Below are 20,255 nucleotides of genomic sequence, written 5' to 3'. Positions count from 1 at the left end.
GTAATTAGGGGGGGGAGTACCTTCAGGGTTTGCGCTCCCACGGTCAGCTTTGCATGATTCTAGAAGGGTTATTAACTACTCTTGTACTCTTCCCCGGTTCTTTCTCGGGTCTTGGTGCGAGGCCCATGAACGGCGTAGCCGCGTAGCACTTACGAGCCAATAAATGCCCCTCTGTTCTATTTGCACCTTGGTGGGCCCGCGATTGACGGGCAATGGCGTAGGGATGTGAGATTTGCAATTATTTAAGTTATATAATAATCAAGTCCTCAATTACGTACTGTATAAATGACTGCATAAATCATGTATAATTCATGTATACATCGTCACGTGGAGGGGGAAATTTCATGGATTTGAAATGTTTCTTTTCTGCGAAGCTTTTGAAGTGGTCAGCAAGCGTTTCGGCGGAGGGATTAAGGTAATTAGACTGAATTGGGTATGCAGTTGGTGGTGCTGCAATATAAAGCTGGAAGGTTTGCTTGTTGGGTGATTAAATTATATTACTAAAGTATTACGAAATCAAGTCCTCGATATGTAATTTTCACATCCCTACAATGGCGACAGGCCGCCAAACAATACAGTCGGTCCGATCCAAAAGCGACAAAACGGTCGCCCTTTTATATCCATAATAACCTTTTAATTACAACCCCGAGTAATTAATACTAAGTAATGCAATTACAGAAAAGAACCAAGCGAATAAAACCTATTAATCAGATTTTTAATGCGATTTGTGGTTAATTAGTAATCGAGTTTTGAAGTGCACGGACGTTTCTTACTTTTTTGATTTCTGACCATGCAAAACGCCAAAATATTTCACGAAAGTCACGTGTACCTAAGTAAATAATAAATTTAACTTAGACTTATAAGGTCTTATAAGGCTCCTTAAGCTTCTATAAGCTTAGTATATCTAGTAAGAGCTTAAATTTTAAGAGTCACTACTAAAGAGAATATAAAGTATAAAAAGTTTATGATTTTAATCACGTGCAGCCTCGTATACTATACGAGATATGATTTTTTACTCTTACAAAACGCCAAAATTTCTATGCGCGCTCGTATAAAATGGTCACGTGCTTTGTAACTTCTGTAATATTAAAGGTATTAAAAATCGGAGACTAAGGAAATAATTACTATAAGATATACGATAGTTCCGATTAATATGATTTATATCAATTAGTATTTTGGTAGACTTTTTTTTTGTCGCTTTTGGATCGGATCGACTGTAGCCCAGCCGATATGCAGGTTGCATGAGACATTATTGGCCTGGGGGTGGGACGGGCACGGCTGCTTCTCGATTGAGGATGAGAAATCCGTGAAACTCCCGTTCAATTTGTATGGGAGGTACTTCAAGCTGGCTGCGCTAGAACTAGCTGGTCCGTGCCATAGGATTGAGCGAGGAACACCAATTTCGTTGGTGGCCAAATCGCTTTCACGAACCAGCGTGGTACTGTACACTGTGGAGGGTATGAACGGGTACCGAGCCCCGAGATTGTCGTCAGTACGCCTCTGCAGCCATTGATCTGCGTGCTCTTATAGACCACCCATCCCTTGCTTTCCCGGGCAGGTACCGTACTTGCACCATTCGAATCCGAGTCCGTTTCCAGATCCCACGTTTCACAATAGAACTACAGAATGCGTTTCTTCTGCTCGACCTGTGCGATACTCGCTGTTGCTCTTGGCGTAACCGCTGTCAGCACATTGAGGGAGCCGACCCCCTTACCTGATCCGACCGAGCGCTCAGCCTCACCTCTCCCTGGTGCGGCAGTGATACCTTTCTTCGACGTTCCAACTCTTTTCGCCAATGCGCCATACGCTGCCAATCCTACTATTATAGAAGCCATTCGCGCCACGCTCGCACTCTACCCGCTGGCAATCGACGGTAAGAACTTCAATGCTCTCGGTCAGCTTTTCGCCTCCAACGCTGTCGCAAACTACTCCGAGCCTTTGAACATTCTTACGTCACTATCAACCATTCAGTCCGTATTGCAGTCGAGCCTCGCAGCCGTGACAACACAGCATGCGTTTGCAACGCAACTCATCGATGTCCTGTCTCCTACTTCGGCATTCTCGGTGACATACTACACGGCGACGCATTTTGGGAGGGGACCATTCCTTGGGCTCACGGTGACGGCTTATGGACAGTATCAGGATGTGTGGGCAAAGCAGAGTGATGCGTCTTGGAAAATCACTCATAGGAACTTGGTCTACATGGTGAGCTCAGCAGTTCCCCATGAATCGGGCATTGTCACTAATCACTCACTAGGGACCACTCATCGGCAACCTCACAATATTCACCTTCACTGAATAGAAGCACCGTGTTGATATTTAGAAATTGAGTTATTGTAATCAGTTAGCCCAGGCCTCGCGAGCCTAGTAGATACATAATTTTAGTAATACTTAAAACCACTTTCTCTAGCGACCTCTTCCTCTCTTATCCTGAAGGACTACGATTTCTTCTTCCTTTATTATCTTATTACTGCCCCTTGTATATAAATGAATAACCAAATAAGATGCTTCCAACGGCCCTAGTAAGGTACTTCTACCCGACTATGATTCAGCTCAAGAATCGAGATAAAGGAGGCGAAATCATTTGATTTTCAATTAACAAGCGTGCTCCACTCAGATTCTCGTTCTACGTCCCCACTTTCAACCTCACTTACCACTCGACATCTACCACTACCTCTAGTATAGACACTTCTCCTCGGGGCTCCAACTCGAAATTATGACCCACGTCCAACCTCTAACTGTAAAACCATTCCGGCTCTCGTCAAAATTCACCCAGGTGCAGCAACAGGGGCGCTATTCTCCTGCCTGTTAAACTCTCCGTCCAACACTAACAACCTCGCTGTATCTCAGTATGAGCTCAACATTAAAACCAAAGGGACACAGAAAGGGCTTTTCTGTATAACACAAAAACAGGCAATTGGGAACAAGTGGAAATTTCAACCCAAGAGAGCCACTCTTACCCTGAACCCGTATCTTGGAGTCGAGATCAACCATTGCACTGGGAGCGCCTGATGAGTGCGACTACGGGATTAGGTAGCAAATCTCGGTTGCGACATTTCGGAGATGACTGGAATCATGTGGGAAATTTCAATGCAGCGTTCTTGAACCAAAAACATGAACGTTCGATGCCGTTGGACTTGCGCTTGAATTTCTGATTCGCCGTTATCGTCTAAGAGTCTCGACTTGGATACATAGTGCCGCAGCACCGAGACCTACTTGCGGTTCATATAGAATTATGCCAGTTGAATCTTTCTTTGAGGCCGGAATTTGGAAAGAAACTCATAGGGAAGATTACATACGAGCTCCCTCACTCCAAAATTTCACTTGCATGTACCACTTTAGTATTCACCTGGCGCTTGTATTTTTCAAAATTCATGTCAACGATCTGTAACCTCAGCCCGAAAATGTGCATTTTATACTGCTTAGTTGAATCAAAGCATCATCCAGACAGTGACAAAATAGGTTAACAGCATCTAATAAACAGGTAAAGCCTACGCTGGTCTGATCTGTAGGGTGTAGTGTGCCAAAGGCGTAAAAGAGCTGTTCAAAGTAGGCAAAATCCCACCAAAATCGCAGTTCCTTGCCAGAGAAAATTCAGGGGTCGCCAGGAAGGCATAAGGTGCAGCTAGGGGCAAATTTAGGCCTGACGGCAGGGATTACACGCTTAAAGAAGGGTCTTGCAGGGCCGCAAACGTGACTTTAGGCCTGCCAGACTTGGATCCGTTCGGTCAAATATAGCCGTATATGAACCTGAGGTTCAATCTTCTAGGCGGAGGTCAAGCTCCGTAAAAATGACCTTCGGATGACAAATTCGATGCTCCACCAGACGTGTTATCAACCGGACGATGCATTACGCGGCGCTCAAATGAGATGAGGTTGAGGAAAGGTAGCAAACAAAAGTTAATACACGCAGCCAAAACAAAAGACGCGAGTTCTTTGTGGGAGCCGGTGCTGTGTTTACCGCGTCTTGCACGTCTCTCGAAGTATCGGACTGAAATTATACTTCACGGAGAGCCAACACATTGCAACCCTGCGAACTTCTACGCCACCCACTATCTAGCCCGGCTCTGATTGCTTGCTTGCAATGATGTGGGACTCAAGTGTTGTCCCGCATTGTCGCAGATAATCAACTATCTTCAACTGCCTTTCTTTCAAGTGAAGGATTTCGGTGCAGCATGCCATGACCATTTCTCAGGCAACTTTGATTGGCATTCCTCCCACCGCAGCTGTCACAAGATACACCCCAATCCGTAGAGAAAGTCCCTCGACAAATGCCAAACTTTTTGAATGGAAGAGGCCGACAGAGTATGGGTTTTTGCATCACTGAGAGAGTCGTATAAACCCACCCTTTGATGACCAAAGTAAGCAATTCGGGGGGTCATCGCGGGCTATGCCTCTCTCCGTAAGACTCGGACCGCAAAATCTTTGAAGTGGGCAAAAAGCTGCCCATATATAACCATAGTTCGTGACAAGCATCTCTCTTGGACGCTCCTACCTCAAAAACAGCGGAAATTGAATGTAACAGTAATCGGACTTCCGAATCGTATCGAAACAAAACCTCCCCTCATCCAAATTATCACCGGGTAGCGAACGAGAAAGGCCGATCTACACATTTATTTCCCGTTTCAAGAGAAAAATGGGAACAGCCAAGCAAGCTTCGGGGGCCTGCTTTGTCCGGACTCCGGTAGCTCTCCACATAATCTCGGCTCAAAAGTACAACGGCGATGAAAACAGAGGATCGATGGCATGGAAAAGGAATTGAACTGGGGAATTTTGAGGGTTATGTAATTTCTTTCTGAGATTTAGCTGGAGGGTAGCCAGTCTAAGACTCCGGATTCGTAGCTTCGCGCACTGGCGGGGGGAGAGATAACAATCTATTAATTTTGTATGAAACTGATATGCGGACATGTAGTCCTGCAAGTAAAGTAACGTAACACTACCCATCAACACATCCTTGAAGAGAACTCAGGCACAAGCCTCAAAGCACCATCCTAAAATCCGGGTCTCTATCATCTGCATACCCAACATACTGGTCGTACTTCCCCTTCGCCTTGTCCTTGTTAACCTTGTGGCAATAAAGCACATTCAAGGCAACCCTACATCCATGCATTAGGACGGTCATGTGACTTATAAATAGGAGGGAGAGACTCACAAGATCCAAGCACCAACAAGGAGGCCGAGCACGACAGTGTGACCCCTGTGGAACTGCGGCTTCTCCGCATTAGGGTAAATAAAAGTCGCCACGAAGCCCCCACTATTAGCAATCGCCAGCTGAAGCGCCGTCGTCGTCGCTCTCTTGTAATGCCCAGCGCTGTTATTCGAGTTCCAGACCAGAACGCACGGAACACTCGCGTACATTCCCGTGGCCATCAGGAACGTCATCCCGTACTTGACTTTCGGATGAGCGACGCTGACGTTGGCGATGACAGCGTAGCCGATGATGGCGGGAATGAGGACGAAGAGCATGATGACCCCGCGCAACTTGAGGCGATCCGATATAATGGAGACGATGACTGTTACCACGGAGGCGACGGCGTATGGGATCACGGACCAGAGTTGGGCTTCGTTGGCTGTGTAGCCGAGCTCGACGATGATAGTGGGGAGGAAGAGGCCGAAGGAGTACAGGCCGGCTAAAATACCAAAGTAGGCCGAAGCGCTGAGCCAGGTAGAGATGTTGAATATGCCGCGGGCAACTTCGGACCATTTGAAAGATTCATGGCTGCGCTCGCTAGACATATTTAGCTTTATATGCATGAGAAGGAAAGAGCACACACCTTCCATCTTCAGCAAGTCTTGAGGGCATGTCTAGATGCAATCTAGTCGCAGCAAACACACGTTCTTCTTTCTTCAAAAATGAAGCGGTAGAAACGCTATTGGGGAGCATGAAGTAGGCAAATATACCAACGACCACAGTCTAGTCATGTCAAATTTTGCAAGTACCAGGGTAGGATGAACAAAACACAAACCATTAGGCCTTCGATGATGAATATCCAGCTCCAAGTATCTTGGTGACCTCGTTTCCCAATAGACGTGAGTCCTCTTGCAAGCAAGCCACCAAAGGCACCGCTTAGAGAAGCAGCAGTATAGAAGAGACCCAATCTAAGAGCCATCTCTCCTCTTGTATACATCCCAGACAAGTACAGAACCTAAGCCACGATCAGCTAAAAACCCCATTGGACTCCAGGAATCGACTTACAATGCCAGGAAGTAGACCGCCTTCAGTTATCCCCAAGATAGCTCGCGCAGCCATGAATCCGGCGTAATTCTTGATGAACCCGAGACACATCGTCACGATACCCCACATGACTGTCAAGGCAGGAAGCCAGATCTTCGGCGAAATCCTCCTCAGAACGAGATTGCTGGGGATCTCACTCGCAATATACGTCGCATAGTACACCGCTAACCCAGTATCATACTGATGATCAGTTATTTTCAAACTAGTTTCCAGACCATATGTCTTCGCGTTTCCGACATTCGTGCGGTCGAGAAAGGAGCAGAGGAAAAGGAGGGCGAGGATAGGTAAAATCCTAGTGGGGAAAGCGCGTCAGTCTCTTTCCTAGACATTGAAACTATTCAGAATAGATAACGCCGAAGCATACCTAAAATCGAGCTTCAACAGAATCCTCCGTGTCATAGCAGCATCAGCGGCCAGCACAGTCGTGCTACCCTGCGTCTCCTCCGCATTCTCCAACTTCTCATCCAGGCCCAGTTCGTCTCTGTTCTTCTGCTCTTTATCGCCCATTTTTGCGTTTTCGGGTTCTTGTATGAAGTTAGGATAGAGAGAAGTTGCTTCGTGCGCGCTGAATGAAAGTGAGGGGAAGCATTCTGGGGGAAAGCTGGGGATGCAGAGCCTTGATGTAGACTTTCCTGTTTGTGTGATGTTGCCCCGAAGGAAGCTTGCATCCATCCCGCCATCCAGTTGCAGGTCGCTGCAATGTCAGCGCTAGGCCCGCCTCTAGTGGTGCACCGGGGCTTCTTTTATTGCCGACACCACTGCATCTCAAATAGTGACATTCTTTCTCACAAACTCTCCGACTTTCGGGCGGGATTCTGGATGCTGTCGAGAGATATATTTAGGAAGGAGAGGAAGCACAGCTTTCGGTTGAAATTGAGATTGAGGAGCAAGGAAAGGAAGATGTCGAAACTTTCGCCGAGCTTGAAAGCGCTCATCAATGCTCCATTCGCGCGGCCAAACACACTCCCTGCATCGCCTCGAATACGCTCTGTGTACGAGGGTCTGAGGAAAGAGGCAACGTCTAAAAATGTCGGAGTACCGGCATGGCTGACGTTATCTGTAAGTGAAGTCATGCTGAACGCTGAGAGGAGGTTGTGTTTCATCTGATGTTCATAGACCGCGGCTACGATGACGATGAATTCCCCAGACGGGTTAACAGAGCTGTACAATCTCGCTACGGCAGGCTCAAAAGACAAGAAACAATCTGTTGAGACAGCTGAGTTGATGAGGGAGATCGGGCTGAAGTGTATTGGATTCAATGGCGTTCGTACCTTTCAATTCCCTTTAGATTCAGAATTGATACTGACCACGTGACATGCTCTAGGTCCCTCGAACAATCAACTGTCTAGGAGCCTTCCGCTCAAATCTGCCAAATGAGATCGTCTCCTCGTTATCTACAAAACCTACTCGGTCTGTCGTTACCCGTGTTCGTTTTGGGGCGGTGTGCTGACCTCTCACAGAGTTGCTTCGACGAACAACATCAACGACATCATCAACCGAGGTCAATCCCTCTGGTCATCCATCTACCGCCCCTTCGATAGCAAACTGTTCTCAAAACTTGCAGACTCGCACCCTGACCTCCCCGTCTTCATCCTGAACCACGAGTACGGTGCTTTGTTCGCTGACCCTCCTGTCCTTGGTCGTGAGACTGGCGCCAAGGTTGGAAGAGTGCTGACGTCCATTGTTGCGGTGGCCTGTTTACGTGCTCAGACGGGCGTTGGACCGCAAGTTGTGAGTCATGTGTTTGGGTTGCGGAAGGCGTATGAGGATGAGAGTTTCAAGGCTAGTGGGGAGTTTCCTGTCGAAGGGGGAGAGTGGCTTGCTACTGATGAGGGGAATGTGTGGCTCTTAGACGCGGTGGATAGGATTGTTGAGGCATTGGGGGAGGGGAGTGGTAGTTCCTTCGCGCCGGGGATGGAGAGGGCGAAGTTGTAGATAGATCATTGTTTATGACCTTGTATAGATTTGTATATACATAGCAATGACTCTATAAACGTGCAATGGAAAGCATGCCCTCAAAACCATCCCAAACACCGGATGACAGCAAAATCTTCTATCTTTATTTTATATACAGTTCACTCCATAGACTTTATATCATCTGCCACCGCGAACTTCGCATCCGTCTTACTCCTCACCTCCTCGACATCCACACCCGGCGCAAGCTCCGTCAATGTCAACCCACCCTTAACTCTATCAACCTCAAAAACACACTATCACACGTCAGCACTCTCCATCCTTTTGATCACTCCATATCACTTACCAAATCCGTAATAATCGTACTAACACACCTCGCGCCCGTCAACGGCAACGCACAACTCTCCACAATCTTGGCGCTCCCATCCTTCGCCACATGTTCCGTCGCAACCATAATCTTCGTTTGGTCTGGGTTGCCCACAAGATCCATCGCGCCTCCCATCCCCTTGAATACTTTGCCTGGGATCATAAAGTTTGCGAGGTCACCATTGGCAGAGACTTGTAGCGCGCCAAGGACGGACACGTCAATGTGCCCGCCGCGGATCATGGCGAAGGATTCGGCGGAGTCGAAGGTTGACGCGCCTGGTACCATAGTTACAGTTTCTTTTCCGGCGTTGATGATGTCGCTGTGGGTGATCAGTAGAGAATCAGTTGAGGGAAGAGATAATACTTATTACTTACGCATCGATTTCATCCTCTGTTGGATATGGGCCCTAAAGCATGTCAGTATGGAAGATCAAGGGGGGTTCATCCAGACTCACCATCCCTAAAAGTCCATTCTCAGACTGAATCCACACCTTCGTCTCCGGATCCAGATAACTCGGCGCCAACGTCGGTAGACCTGCTATGATCAGTCTCACTCCTCTCTCATTTGTTCAACTTAGCAAACTCACCCACGCCAAGATTAACATAATACCCATGCTTCAACTCCTTACTGGTCCGTCTCGCAATCCTCTCTCTCCTCAGCAACGCCTCAGATTTCTTCCCGCCCTCTGCCTGTCCTTCGACTTCTTTCAACTTCCGAATCTCAATCACCTTCTCCACAGTCGACGGCACAATACGATCCACATATATTCCTTGCAAATGCACATTATCAGGATGAATATCACCAACAGGCACGATATTCTCTGCTTCAACAATCGTAACTTTTGCCGCTTTGCCAACTACTTGGCCGAATGCTTTTGTCGTATATCTTTCTCCCGTTAGTCCGTCGTCCGAGTCTTTGATTGAGGATGGGCAACAGGAGGACTTACCGGAATTGACAGTTCCCAGCTTCATCCACTTTCCATGCTCGTAATATTGCTAGATCACCTTCAATCGCAGTCTCCATGCCGTAGACCTTGCCGTCGAATATTCTGGTTTCTCGAGGCTTGCCTTTTTCTAAGATGGTGGATTTTCCGGTTGCTTGGTCGACGGGACCGAGGCGGACGGGGATATCTCCTGACTGCAATAATGTATCTAGAAATAAAGTCGCTCAGCATCAACACAGGCTAGTTAGACTTCTGGTGTAGCTTACTGATCCCTGTAGGCGTAAAAAAAGCAGGAATTCCTGCTCCTCCAGCTCGAATCCTCTCTGCAATCGTCCCTTGCGGACAGAGCTCAATCGCAATCTCACCACTGAGATACTTCTTCTCGAGAAACTTGTTCCCTCCCAAGTACGACAGTATCAATCTTTCAATTTGTCCTGATGCAACGAGCGGCGAGAGGCCGCCGCCGCCTGCAGCTCCTGCGTTGTTGGACACTGCAGTAAGATTGTTGAGGCCATCTTTTCCTCTCCGCTCGATTGCTGCTATGATAGTTTCTGCCAAATGAATGACCAATCAGCATCAAATACCACGATTTGTGAGGAGGATTCAGTTGGGGAAATTTACCAGCAGTCCCGCACAGTCCAAACCCAGCACTCAATATCACTGCTCCACTCTTCAGATCTTTGACCGCCGCATCGGCATCCTTAAACACTTTTGATTGACCCCTTATGATTTTCGGCGCTGGATCTCGTTTTGCGCTTGTATTTGCCTGTTGTTCGAGGCGGATTGAGGTGATTTGGAAGTGCCGCGCTTGGGGGATAGAATTGGGACGAAAGTGGATGCTGGGTGTGGAGAGGAAGGCATTGGCTCTGCGAGTCGACTGTGTCAAGCAAGCTGAGGTTATTCTTCGTATCGCCATTTCTCTATAGATTGAAAATATCTGGGTTTGAAAGTATCTGGGATTGAAAATAACTGGGATTGAAAATATCTGGGAAATTAATCAGAGAAGGAGAGGGAAGGTGGTTTATTGAGTCGTTCTCGTCGATGATGAAGTCACGTTCGGAGATGTTTCTGCCGAAACGCGGCAAGGCGGTGGGGGATGGCGGATGTAAATTTACCCCCGAAGGTGGAGGTTGATTTTCGTCCGAGGTCATACTTCCGGATAAAGCGGTGATTTTTCTGATGCCGATGCCTACACGTGAGCATCGACTCCTTTTTGATGAGACCGGGATTAACATGGGATTCAGGCGGCGATATTTCTGATGCCGGACGAAATATGAAGTACGAGGCTCGAATACGGTACGTCAACATCATGATGGGGATGATATTCGATCCTGTAGATCAGTCCTATGCAGTTGGACGACACGTGACGTATTAGAAAATGGCGAAGCAACAGCCGTTCTGGCTTGGGTTTGTGAATCAACCTCCTAATTTGTGTGTATGGAGATACTGAATTTATTGCAGTGGTGCATCTGCCTCCATGGCGGCCTGTTTCAGTGAGTTGTGACTCTCCGCTACTCGATCCTCTACTGACTTTGCCGTTCAACAGCCCACCCTCTTGATCGAACCAAGTAGTAAGTTTGTCTCCAAGAAACAATGATTGAGAATGAGATAACGTGCAAATTGCTGACAAGATAAAGTTGTATGCAAGTCCTGTCCTCGAAGCAACCAATGTTGAAAGCACTGCATACTTTTGCAGTCCGTGATGGTAAGGACGACATCAAGTCGCAGTCACTCCTGGTTCTGACGTTGCAGGCATTCGATCCCTTTGGTCCGGTCTGTCAGCTTCAATCCTCCGCCAGACGACATATTCCACCGCGCGGTTTGCATTGTATGACATTCTTGCGCGCAACTGGCAGCTGCGAAACGGAGCAAAGGTCTCTGCAGGGTCCACCATCGCGTGCGCCGGGATAGCTGGCGGACTCGCGGGAATGATAGGAAATCCAACAGAGGTAGTTAATTTGGCCCTTGGGACGTCGATGAGTCTGACACGCCAACTTCCAGATAGTTCTCGTCCGGATGTGTGCAGATGGCGTGAAGGCACCGGCCCAAAAATATCTCTACCCGAACGCCATTCGCGGGCTGATCAGAATTGGAAAAGAAGAAGGCTTGAGAACTTTCACAAAGGGCTTAGGACCAAATGTTGTAAGGAGTATCTTGATGAGTGGGTACAACCTGTCCTCTTCTTTAAATCTGGGCTAACGAAAAGGAGATGTTTCGCAGATCGCCGTGTATGCAGCATGACAACACTTATTGGTAGAGGCTAACTGGCATCAGATATACGTCTGCAAAGAGGCAGATTCTATCCAATAAAACACTCAAGGTTTCGGATGGGGTTCCAGTCCATATTGCGGCTTCGTTGGCGGCGGGGACGGTTGCGACAACGCTTTGTGCACCAGCAGATGTCCTAAAGAGCAGGTTGCAAAGCGCAGCTTCTGCGGGCAGAGAAGCTCGGGTATGTAAAAGTCCGAAACTGTTTGCATCCTGCTGACACGGGAAAGGGACTCGTGAGAATATTCTTGAGCTCGTTAAAGAATGAGGGGCCAGGATTCCTGATGAAGGGATGGACACCAGCATGGTTGAGACTGGCGTAAGTTGGATTCGCCCGCTCTGATCGATTTTAGCTGATACTTGCAGGCCCAACACAATCCTCATGTTCCTGTTCATGGAACAGTTGCATCGGTTGGTCGCTGCGAAGACTCTTTGACATTGGAGGTCATCTCGAGTGAGTTTGGGGGTTCCAGGGTTCTGGTCTTTCCAAGGGAAAAAAGGTGGCTCCAGGGGGCAAAGGATACAGAGAGTTATAGAATACGGTACATTCAGGAAATGGGGACACAAGAACGTGTCGATGAAGCTGGTATTGTCGAGTCCTGCGTGCGCCTCGGCGGGGGAAAGGAGGCATGAAGCGTCCCGGGAAGCCTCCGGAGGAAGCGGGAGACTTGAGAAAATAGGATACTAAGAACGAATAGACTTTGTAGTATAAGCCAGATATTTGATTGAATGCAACCCGCTTGATGTCTCGCTGGCTGATTTCTAGGGCTGGATAATTATATATAATCCCCACCCCATTATGGTATAATTATAAATAAAGCTCTTGACCCCATTATGCGTTATATTATGTGGGTCCAATGGAGGTTTCGAATTGAACCAATCACAGGGCTAGAAATTAATGCACGTGAGACCCACTTCTCCCACTTGCAGAATATGGGCGGGAGAAGAATAAAAGTATCCCTTCGTCCGCTGAGACATTGCCACATTAGCAGCCGCACATGAATATATCTAATTCAGCCAGAATATAATCCAAATTAGGGATATTCATGTGCGGCCGCTAATGTGGCAATGTCTCAGCGGACGAAGGGATAACTTTAGTCCTGAAAGCATGCCATGTGACCTGTCATTTGCATTAAAAAATCCATAAATTACATATAAAATTATGCATATAATAAAGCTGATCCCATTATATATAAATAAAGCTGACCCCGTTATATATAATATAATTATGTAAAAAATTTCCACCCCTACTGATTTCCAATCAACTTCGATGAAGTTGTGAGAAAATCTTGTCAGTTGTGGCGTTTGACGGCCGCCACAAAGCGGGGTCGACCGAAATGACATCACGTGCAACCTCCTCCAGACGAACTTCCAATCGTGTTCACTCTTTCCTTCTTCACGAAATCCTTCCGCCCTAGTACTTCATGGGCCGAAGGAGGAGAAAATTCTTGCGAACATCACATCTTCCTGCCCAGAGCCCCAGAGACAGCTCGATGCCAGCCTTGTCGCGATGTTGGGAAATTTTCCGATCTTGACAGCATCATCCCGATGGAGGTCCAGTCCCCGTCTAGCTCGAATGCGACCGACAAGGGTGAGAACCAGAAGCAGGCTGCATGTTTGAATTGTAGGAGGAGTAAGACGAGATGCCTGCGTGATGCTGGCCATCTCAAATGCAAGAAATGTGCCCAGACACAAGCAGAGTGCATCGTCCCGGAATATCGGGTGGGCCGGAAGAAAGGGATCAAGAAGTAATGTGATATCTTCGACTCTTGGGTTTTCCCAAATTCACAACTCAATAGTAAACGTGATGGGCTGGAAAAGGCTGTCTATCAAATAGAACAGGCTATCAAGAGGTCGAAGAGCAGCGACCAGCAATTTGAAGCAGACCAGGACACACAGCACCTGCGAACCCTCTTGAGCGAGGCACAAGGCCTGCTGCCCAGACAATTGACAAACGGTTCCGAGGCCTCTTTTCATCACCAAAGAACGCCCAGTCAGGATCAAGGTCCTCATCAGCAAACCCAATTTGGACAACCGACCCTCTCTGGAATTCAGACTTCAGACGACAACTTCGAGGTTGACGACGCAGAGAACCCGCTGCAGCTCCTTGCAAGAGCCTCGGATCTCTCTGCCCCGCCAAATCAAGCATCATATACCACAAATCGCTCCTCATTTCCCCAACCTCGGAGTTCAAACGTGGTGGCGGATCCCGATCTTCAGGCCTTCTTCGGACCATTTCGTCCCAGCTTGGATGTCGGATCTGACATTGACCCCATTGATATGGGACTTGCCACGGAAGTTGAGGCTAACACATTGTTCCAATAGTGAGTAGCCCTTCCTCAGTCAACATGCATCGAGACTTACAGTATAGTTTCTACGACAATCTTGCACATACACGATGGGGTCTCGACCCGCTGCTCCATACTCCGAAATTCGTCCGAAAGCAGTCGTCATTCTTGTTTACCTCGATTATGGCTGTATCAGCCATTTTCATCCCAACTGCTGCTGCATTGTCCAAGCGACTCAAGTCTCACTGCAAACTTCTCGCTCGAGATATCATCGTCAATAGGAATCGATCGCCCGAAATCGTCCTGGCGTTCATGGTCAATATTCCATGGATGGCACCTGGAAAGCATTGGGCAGATGATGAAACCTGCTCCTATATGGCCTCTGCTCTCACTATTGCAGTGGATATCTCATTGAACAAACTCATTGTACCGTCGCCGAGTGAGTCCTTAGCAGGTGTTCATGAGATTAGGTCGCCATCAGAATGCATCGCCGCAAGAAAAGCACTGGATCTCGATGGTTTCCAAGACGTAGAGCCATTATCCCAGCTAGGGCAGCGATTGCTTCGTCGTCGAGAAAGGATATGGCTGGCCTTGTTTGTGCTCGACAGAGGGTATTTCTAGTTTCCAGCAGGTTTAATTGTAGTGGCTAACCTATTCCAGTGTATGTCTCGCGAGAGGACGAAGCTTCACAGTGCCTATCACTCCAATCATCGAGCATTGCGATAATTGGCATCAATCCCCGACCGCAGATAGTTGGGATGGGTCCATCGTAGCTTCAACGATGCTTCGGAGAGATCTCGCATGCAAATTTGTGTCTGGATTGAGAACTTCACTGACTCTTGCACAGGTCGACCTCATCTCGGATGTCAAAAAGACCTGCGACAGTAACAGAACACACGCTGTGAACGGATCTACCATAGCCCAATCGTGAGTCGGAATTCTCGCAGGATGCGCCTGCTGACTCGTCCCAGGCTGCAAGATATGATTGATTCGTTTTTCGGCAACTGGTACGCGACGTGGGCATTTGCAACAGGCGGGATGAAAGGTTTGTGCCCTGTATCCCATTGTTTTTTATCTGCTCACAACCTCCAGATAACTCGATCCCTCCATATGTGGAAATCCTCGTCACCCACGGTCGCCTCTCAATCTATTCTAGTGTCATCAACCACCCCACTGCCCCTGTGGAAGTGAAGCGCTTTTTTCGCGCAGCCGGTCTCTCCTCCTCACTGAACGTAATGCGAGCTGCAGTTCAAGGCGAAAGTCGATTAAAGTCGATGCCAAACAACACCGCGATCATGATTTCCTTCGCTGCCTGCTTTGCATTCTATCTCAGCACCTTGGGCTCGACGGGAAGCATAAGCCTAGCACCGAGTATCCGACGACTAATCGAAGAATCTGCTGATGTACTGGAGAGAACTGGCTCGAATCCGCCGCATCGCAATGGCACTTCCGCTCTCTACGGCCGTCATCTCCGTGAAGTCGTTGGATCGCCTCCCCAAGCAGTCGAATCAAGAAATCTCCCAGGACAGAACCAACAACAATATTCGGTGCAGCAAATACAAGCACCGATTCAAACTTATCAGAATAGAGGAGACTTAGGATTGGGCCAGATGGATGCTGAATTCCTGCAGTTCTCTGCTATGTCAGACGATCAGATCACGGAGGCAATCAATAATGCGGGGCAGGAGTTGGAGACATATATGCCGACTTTTCAGATGGATGATAAGACAGGATTGGATTGGTTGGATTGGTTTAATATGGATGTGAATGGCTAGACCAAAATCTTATTTACTACCCAAGAGGAAAAGCCGGCACCGAGACGTATCAAAAGCGCTGGCTGCCGTTAAACTTTGTGGTCAGCCGGCTCACTATAACTGGGAAATCTGTATTCCGTGTGAGTGCACTCCGAACGGCATCTCCTCCTTGTTTCAGGGATCACTATGCAGCCGTACTCTGGGTCATACCAGAACCTAACGTAATCTTCGTCCGAAAGCGACCCGAATGCTATCATATAGATCCTCCAAATAGGCGACCTATTTTCAATAAGCAAACTACAACATTTAATAGCACGGTTTCTCCGTATTCCAACGGTGCAGCCTTCAAGCCACAAAGCTTCGACAACAGAGTCGCATTTTCCATTACGCCAAATATAGAAATGAGGAGCTGTGTATCCAAATTATGTTTCCCGCGTCAATTTAATGGCATCTAATAGGTTCCAGCTGTTTCCACAGGCCATGGGAAGCATGTAACTGGTTTTATTGCTTCTGCTGTTTAATGATTGCCTCTCCCACTGCCCATGACTCCACGAGATTCTCCGCGCACTTCAAAATCATCCAAGTTTCCGCATTTAATGTTTGGAAAAAGGGATTCCTAGAGATGTGAGGATTCCATTCACGATGTCGCGTTTCGTCATAGAAGCATGCCTCTTCCTGGCGATCTTCAGCTCCAAAGTACCCGGATATTAGTAGATGAACGACGATTTCAAAGAGAAGAAATGAGTGGGCTGAAATTGATGCAGCATTGGAGATAACTCTCTCAACCAAATGCGAGGCACTCTTAAACTTACATTAGCGTTCTGTACTCCCTGCCTCAAAGTTGTCAGACTCTTACTGGGATACGAACGTTTCCCAATACTAGTTGCGTCCATGGGGATATCCCATCAGCATTTATATACGACAATAATTTTCCAACTCCGAACTGGAAGGAACCACAGGCAAATGGTTACAAATAAATTCTCCCGTTTTATGCTACTATCACGTCTCTACTCGAATTCTCCGTCAGCTCTTCAAATTCTACTCTCCCCCAACAATCCAAATGTGACAAGTTAGATAGCCATCTGGAAATGCCCTCCCTCGCCAGAGGCCGAGTTTTAGTTTCTCGTTTCGGGTTTATTCTGAGTCTTTCCAATTCTTCCTCAGTAGGGATTTTATCCGTATTGAAGCACCCCCTCTTTGTTCCAATCATTCTGCTTCCCTCAAACACCTCAAATCAGTGAACATTCCTTCAATCTACAATCTTGCGCCTTTAGATAACCTTTGGAATCAGCACCTGTATCCGACCATTCTTGATACTATCCGCTTGGTCGTTATATGCCCCGGCGCATCCCAGAAGTCAGATCACCGCTCTTGGCAAAGACCTCCAAAGATAATCCGCAGAAGCATCCCTCCCGTGAACCAAATCTTTTTTACATTTCCACTTCGCCTTACACCCCCGGATATCATCATATCAAGAACGGAGCGGAACTATTCCCATCCCATTCTGTGGATAAATCCGTCGGACATGGCGTCATGGATACAACAATGCTAAGTATTTGCACAAGGGTAACTTTATATAAACAAAAAGAAGAAGGGAAATAAATGAAACTACCAAAACCTTTTTCTTTATATGACGCAGCTATATATGCCGTATTTATAGTCGGAGGCATAGGAAATAACACGGGTTCACAATTGTCGAATGGCAGTCACGTGCAGGTCATGAAAACTTACAAGTAGAAAAGTGATTAAATATTTAAATTCTATTATTTTGTATGTTTCATATGCTATATCAGTATATGCAAATTTTGTATAATTGCATATCTAATATTTATTTGGTAATACCACTTCCGGTTTTAAGGTTATTTGGAAATGGGTTTCTCTGGAGGACTTATGAATTGGTCACGTGTCCAAAAAAAAAAGAAGAAAAAAAGCAACACCAGCTTCCAACTGACAGTATCGATTCGCTTCGCTTGGGTTTGCTTAACAGAGTTGACTCGGGTTGTGATTATGCGATTTAGGTTTCAGCCCTATCAGCACACACAACAATACCCCTTGTACACGCACCAGGGTCTTGGAATCTACACAAGTTGCCCGTCTGTTTTCAAAATAAGGATCTATCTTTGTTGGGCATTCTGTTCGCCCTGGAACAAGGATGCTCTCCTTTTGCGACGGTACGCATCGCTTTGACTCCTACGCAAACATCCCAGGACCCGGCCAGGCTCTCGGAGTAGAAGAATTACGTGTGGGCGTCCTCGAATGGCCTGAAGGCAAATAACTCAACCACAAGCATGTTGTTGAGAAAGATAGCTGACTTGTTTGGCTAGCACTATTGCAAAATGCCGCTTCCGCCCAGCCCATTCGTGAAATGAGCCTAGACGGTCTGTTCGCTCGTCCAGAACCTCATTTGCGTGTAATGTTAGTAACATTGGAGCTGCTGCTGTGCTGTCGGATCAACTAATTTGTAGACGGGTAGATTCGCTCCCCTGGACGAACCGACACACGAGACTGTAGCAGGTCTTGAGCAACTCTTTCGGCACTACTCAGTTCCTCCCGGCTTTGTATCCGAAAGAATTCAATCCGTTACACACTCTTTCGGCACCAATAAAGATAGTAATAACTGGCATTGTAAGTACACTGCGTATCCCTTCTAAACTGTGGAGCTGATATAGCAGACTCTTGGTTTCACTTCCTATGCAAGAACATTACTGTTCAGCATTTTGAGGGCCACAGTCCGCAAATAATTAACCCTGTTATTGCTCCGGGCGCTTCAATTCACCATAACCAAATGGATTGGTCTTGGATCAGGGCAGGATTTTTCTTAAAATGGTTTCCGTTGAGTAGTTCCTATCCTAGTAACCACACTTGCATGACTTTGATCTGCTTTGGAGCATCCATCTCGCTCCAGCAACGATTCGAGCGCCTTGCCTCAAATTCTACATGGAGAGATGCAGTCCATGACCCATATAACCTTTTCGTCATCATCTTAGATGAGTTGTTCATTCAAGCCGATGGTTTGGTTTGGAGTCTATCTGATGTATTTCGTGCAATCGAAGAAGTGAGTACAGTACTCTCTCCCCTCTTGGTACACTTTCCAACACCATATTGATGCAGATAGAAAACGCTCGATCGGGCACATTCCCGAGATTACAGCGACCAACTGGATTTTGTCGGTCTGCATAATGTGGCCAAGCACATTATCTACTTAAAGGAAGGCTCAGATGCTATTCTCCTGACCGTTGAGAATATGCTCGCCCATCACAAATATCTCTTGGAGATGGCTGGTCCCAGCAGCACAGAGGCCATGGAAGCAACACAATTCAGGCTAAAATACAAGCAAGGACTTTTTCACTCGGTGAACCTGCGTCTGAGGAGCTTGGAGAAAAGGATGCAGAATATTATTAATCTAGTAAGCAGCCCGAAGGGAAACCGCGAGAAATACGCCGTGGCTGACATTAGTTTGAATAGTCCTTTAATCTCGTGACGCAGCAAGATAGCAGAGTCATGCAAAGAGACAGTGACTCGATGAAGACTATCGCAGCAATGACTCTATTCTTCTTGCCGATCTCTACCACGGCTGTAGGTGGCCTCGATTCAAATTTCGATTAATTAAGGATCGGCTAATGTGTTGTAATCTTAGACCATTTTTGGCAGCCAATTTTTCAGCTTTGATAGTACGGGAGGACATATCCGAGTTTCTACAACATTTTGGTTATTTTGGGTCATTTCAATCCCATTAACTGCTACCGTTGCCATCCTGTGGTACTTGTACAATGGGAGGTCTGTAAGAAGGTCGAATCCTGGGCACTAATTATCTTATCTCTAAGGCATTGAGAGGACGGTGACATCATCCTGAAGTGTTAGCAGGGCAATCCCTGAAATCTCTATCCCACCTCCTAGTGCTGAAAAAAATGCTATCTAAATAAATAGCTGTGTACTCTTGATTCTAGGGTTGTTTGGTTTAGGAACTACACAAGAATTGGTCGTGGTAAATGGAACTTAATTATCTACAACTCGACGGATAGTTGCAGTGACCTCCGATGTTGATTTAGGTGACGGCACATCTGGATTTAGCATGTGGCTATCTAATAAACTAACAGGTGCTACAGTTTATGATAGTACTTGTATTATATTTAAAGCCTGGTCTGTTAAAGGCCATGATCGGTGACCGAATCAATTTGCATTGAAATGGCGCGCTCTCGGTTTCCTTGCTAATAAGAGGAGACATCTCCAAGTTTGTTAAACTAATTCGAACTATCCCAGCCAGCGACGCAATACAAACGGATGTGCTTTCTTCGTCAAATATAAGGTGCTAGAAGGAGGGAAGGGCTGTTGCATGGCGAGGCTTGAGGGGACACCGACGGGCCTACTTCCCGGGGTCATATCACATCATGTTATGCACCGTTAACTCTGTAGCAATGTGAGGCACCAGTACAACAACTATGAAGGTAGATAAATACACATTATTCATTTTTGTTTAGTTGGATAG

General features: G+C 47.0%; 7 protein-coding genes across 7 annotated transcripts; 5 read left to right on the top strand and 2 right to left on the bottom strand.

The window, feature by feature from the left end:
- The first annotated feature begins 1,464 nt into the window (after positions 1-1,464).
- Positions 1,465-2,407, top strand: K444DRAFT_661453 (uncharacterized protein). Its single transcript, XM_024886589.1, has 2 exons — positions 1,465-2,205; positions 2,258-2,407. The coding sequence occupies exons 1-2, from the start codon at positions 1,627-1,629 to the stop codon at positions 2,300-2,302; spliced, it is 624 nt and encodes a 207-aa protein (XP_024739122.1). The 5' UTR covers positions 1,465-1,626; the 3' UTR covers positions 2,303-2,407.
- Positions 2,408-4,777: 2,370 nt separating this feature from the next.
- On the bottom strand, positions 4,778-6,883 carry K444DRAFT_585282 (MFS general substrate transporter). The gene is made up of 6 exons (XM_024877907.1): positions 6,600-6,883; positions 6,197-6,527; positions 5,967-6,146; positions 5,775-5,914; positions 5,153-5,728; positions 4,778-5,096 (listed from the first exon to the last, which is right to left on the bottom strand). The coding sequence occupies exons 1-6, from the start codon at positions 6,740-6,742 to the stop codon at positions 4,979-4,981; spliced, it is 1,488 nt and encodes a 495-aa protein (XP_024739121.1). The 5' UTR covers positions 6,743-6,883; the 3' UTR covers positions 4,778-4,978.
- Positions 6,884-7,135: 252 nt separating this feature from the next.
- Positions 7,136-8,170, top strand: K444DRAFT_641656 (uncharacterized protein; the record flags this gene model as incomplete). Its single annotated transcript, XM_024884649.1, has 4 exons — positions 7,136-7,294; positions 7,352-7,498; positions 7,560-7,645; positions 7,696-8,170. The coding sequence occupies 4 exons, from the start codon at positions 7,136-7,138 to the stop codon at positions 8,168-8,170; spliced, it is 867 nt and encodes a 288-aa protein (XP_024739120.1).
- Positions 8,006-10,375, bottom strand: K444DRAFT_716575 (succinyl-CoA:3-ketoacid-coenzyme A transferas-like protein; the record flags this gene model as incomplete). The annotated part of the gene is made up of 8 exons (XM_024888391.1): positions 8,006-8,445; positions 8,496-8,835; positions 8,891-8,922; positions 8,971-9,053; positions 9,103-9,401; positions 9,463-9,667; positions 9,726-10,010; positions 10,081-10,375. 8 exons carry the CDS (start codon positions 10,373-10,375, stop codon positions 8,311-8,313), a joined length of 1,674 nt encoding a protein of 557 aa, XP_024739119.1. The 3' UTR covers positions 8,006-8,310.
- Positions 10,376-10,837: 462 nt separating this feature from the next.
- K444DRAFT_651431 (mitochondrial dicarboxylate transporter) lies at positions 10,838-12,493 on the top strand (the record flags this gene model as incomplete). Its single annotated transcript, XM_024885707.1, has 10 exons — positions 10,838-10,890; positions 10,921-10,952; positions 11,006-11,030; positions 11,097-11,164; positions 11,212-11,408; positions 11,461-11,620; positions 11,669-11,687; positions 11,734-11,911; positions 11,958-12,046; positions 12,094-12,493. The coding sequence occupies 10 exons, from the start codon at positions 10,838-10,840 to the stop codon at positions 12,161-12,163; spliced, it is 891 nt and encodes a 296-aa protein (XP_024739118.1). The 3' UTR covers positions 12,164-12,493.
- Positions 12,494-13,126: 633 nt separating this feature from the next.
- Positions 13,127-16,077, top strand: K444DRAFT_651430 (uncharacterized protein). The gene is made up of 6 exons (XM_024885706.1): positions 13,127-13,475; positions 13,527-14,051; positions 14,099-14,626; positions 14,676-14,942; positions 14,987-15,060; positions 15,108-16,077. The coding sequence occupies exons 1-6, from the start codon at positions 13,276-13,278 to the stop codon at positions 15,788-15,790; spliced, it is 2,277 nt and encodes a 758-aa protein (XP_024739117.1). The 5' UTR covers positions 13,127-13,275; the 3' UTR covers positions 15,791-16,077.
- Positions 16,078-17,890: 1,813 nt separating this feature from the next.
- K444DRAFT_337345 (uncharacterized protein) lies at positions 17,891-19,690 on the top strand. Its single transcript, XM_024871994.1, has 7 exons — positions 17,891-18,036; positions 18,094-18,184; positions 18,243-18,394; positions 18,442-18,824; positions 18,885-19,175; positions 19,235-19,345; positions 19,407-19,690. Exons 1-7 carry the CDS (start codon positions 17,922-17,924, stop codon positions 19,575-19,577), a joined length of 1,314 nt encoding a protein of 437 aa, XP_024739116.1. The 5' UTR covers positions 17,891-17,921; the 3' UTR covers positions 19,578-19,690.
- Positions 19,691-20,255: the final 565 nt, after the last annotated feature.

Source organism: Hyaloscypha bicolor, assembly GCF_002865645.1.
Source record: "Hyaloscypha bicolor E unplaced genomic scaffold K444scaffold_53, whole genome shotgun sequence".
NCBI classification, from domain to species: Eukaryota; Fungi; Ascomycota; class Leotiomycetes; order Helotiales; family Hyaloscyphaceae; genus Hyaloscypha; species Hyaloscypha bicolor.
The sequence above is the reverse complement of the archived record's forward strand: the minus strand, read 5'-3'. Positions and strand labels throughout refer to the sequence as shown.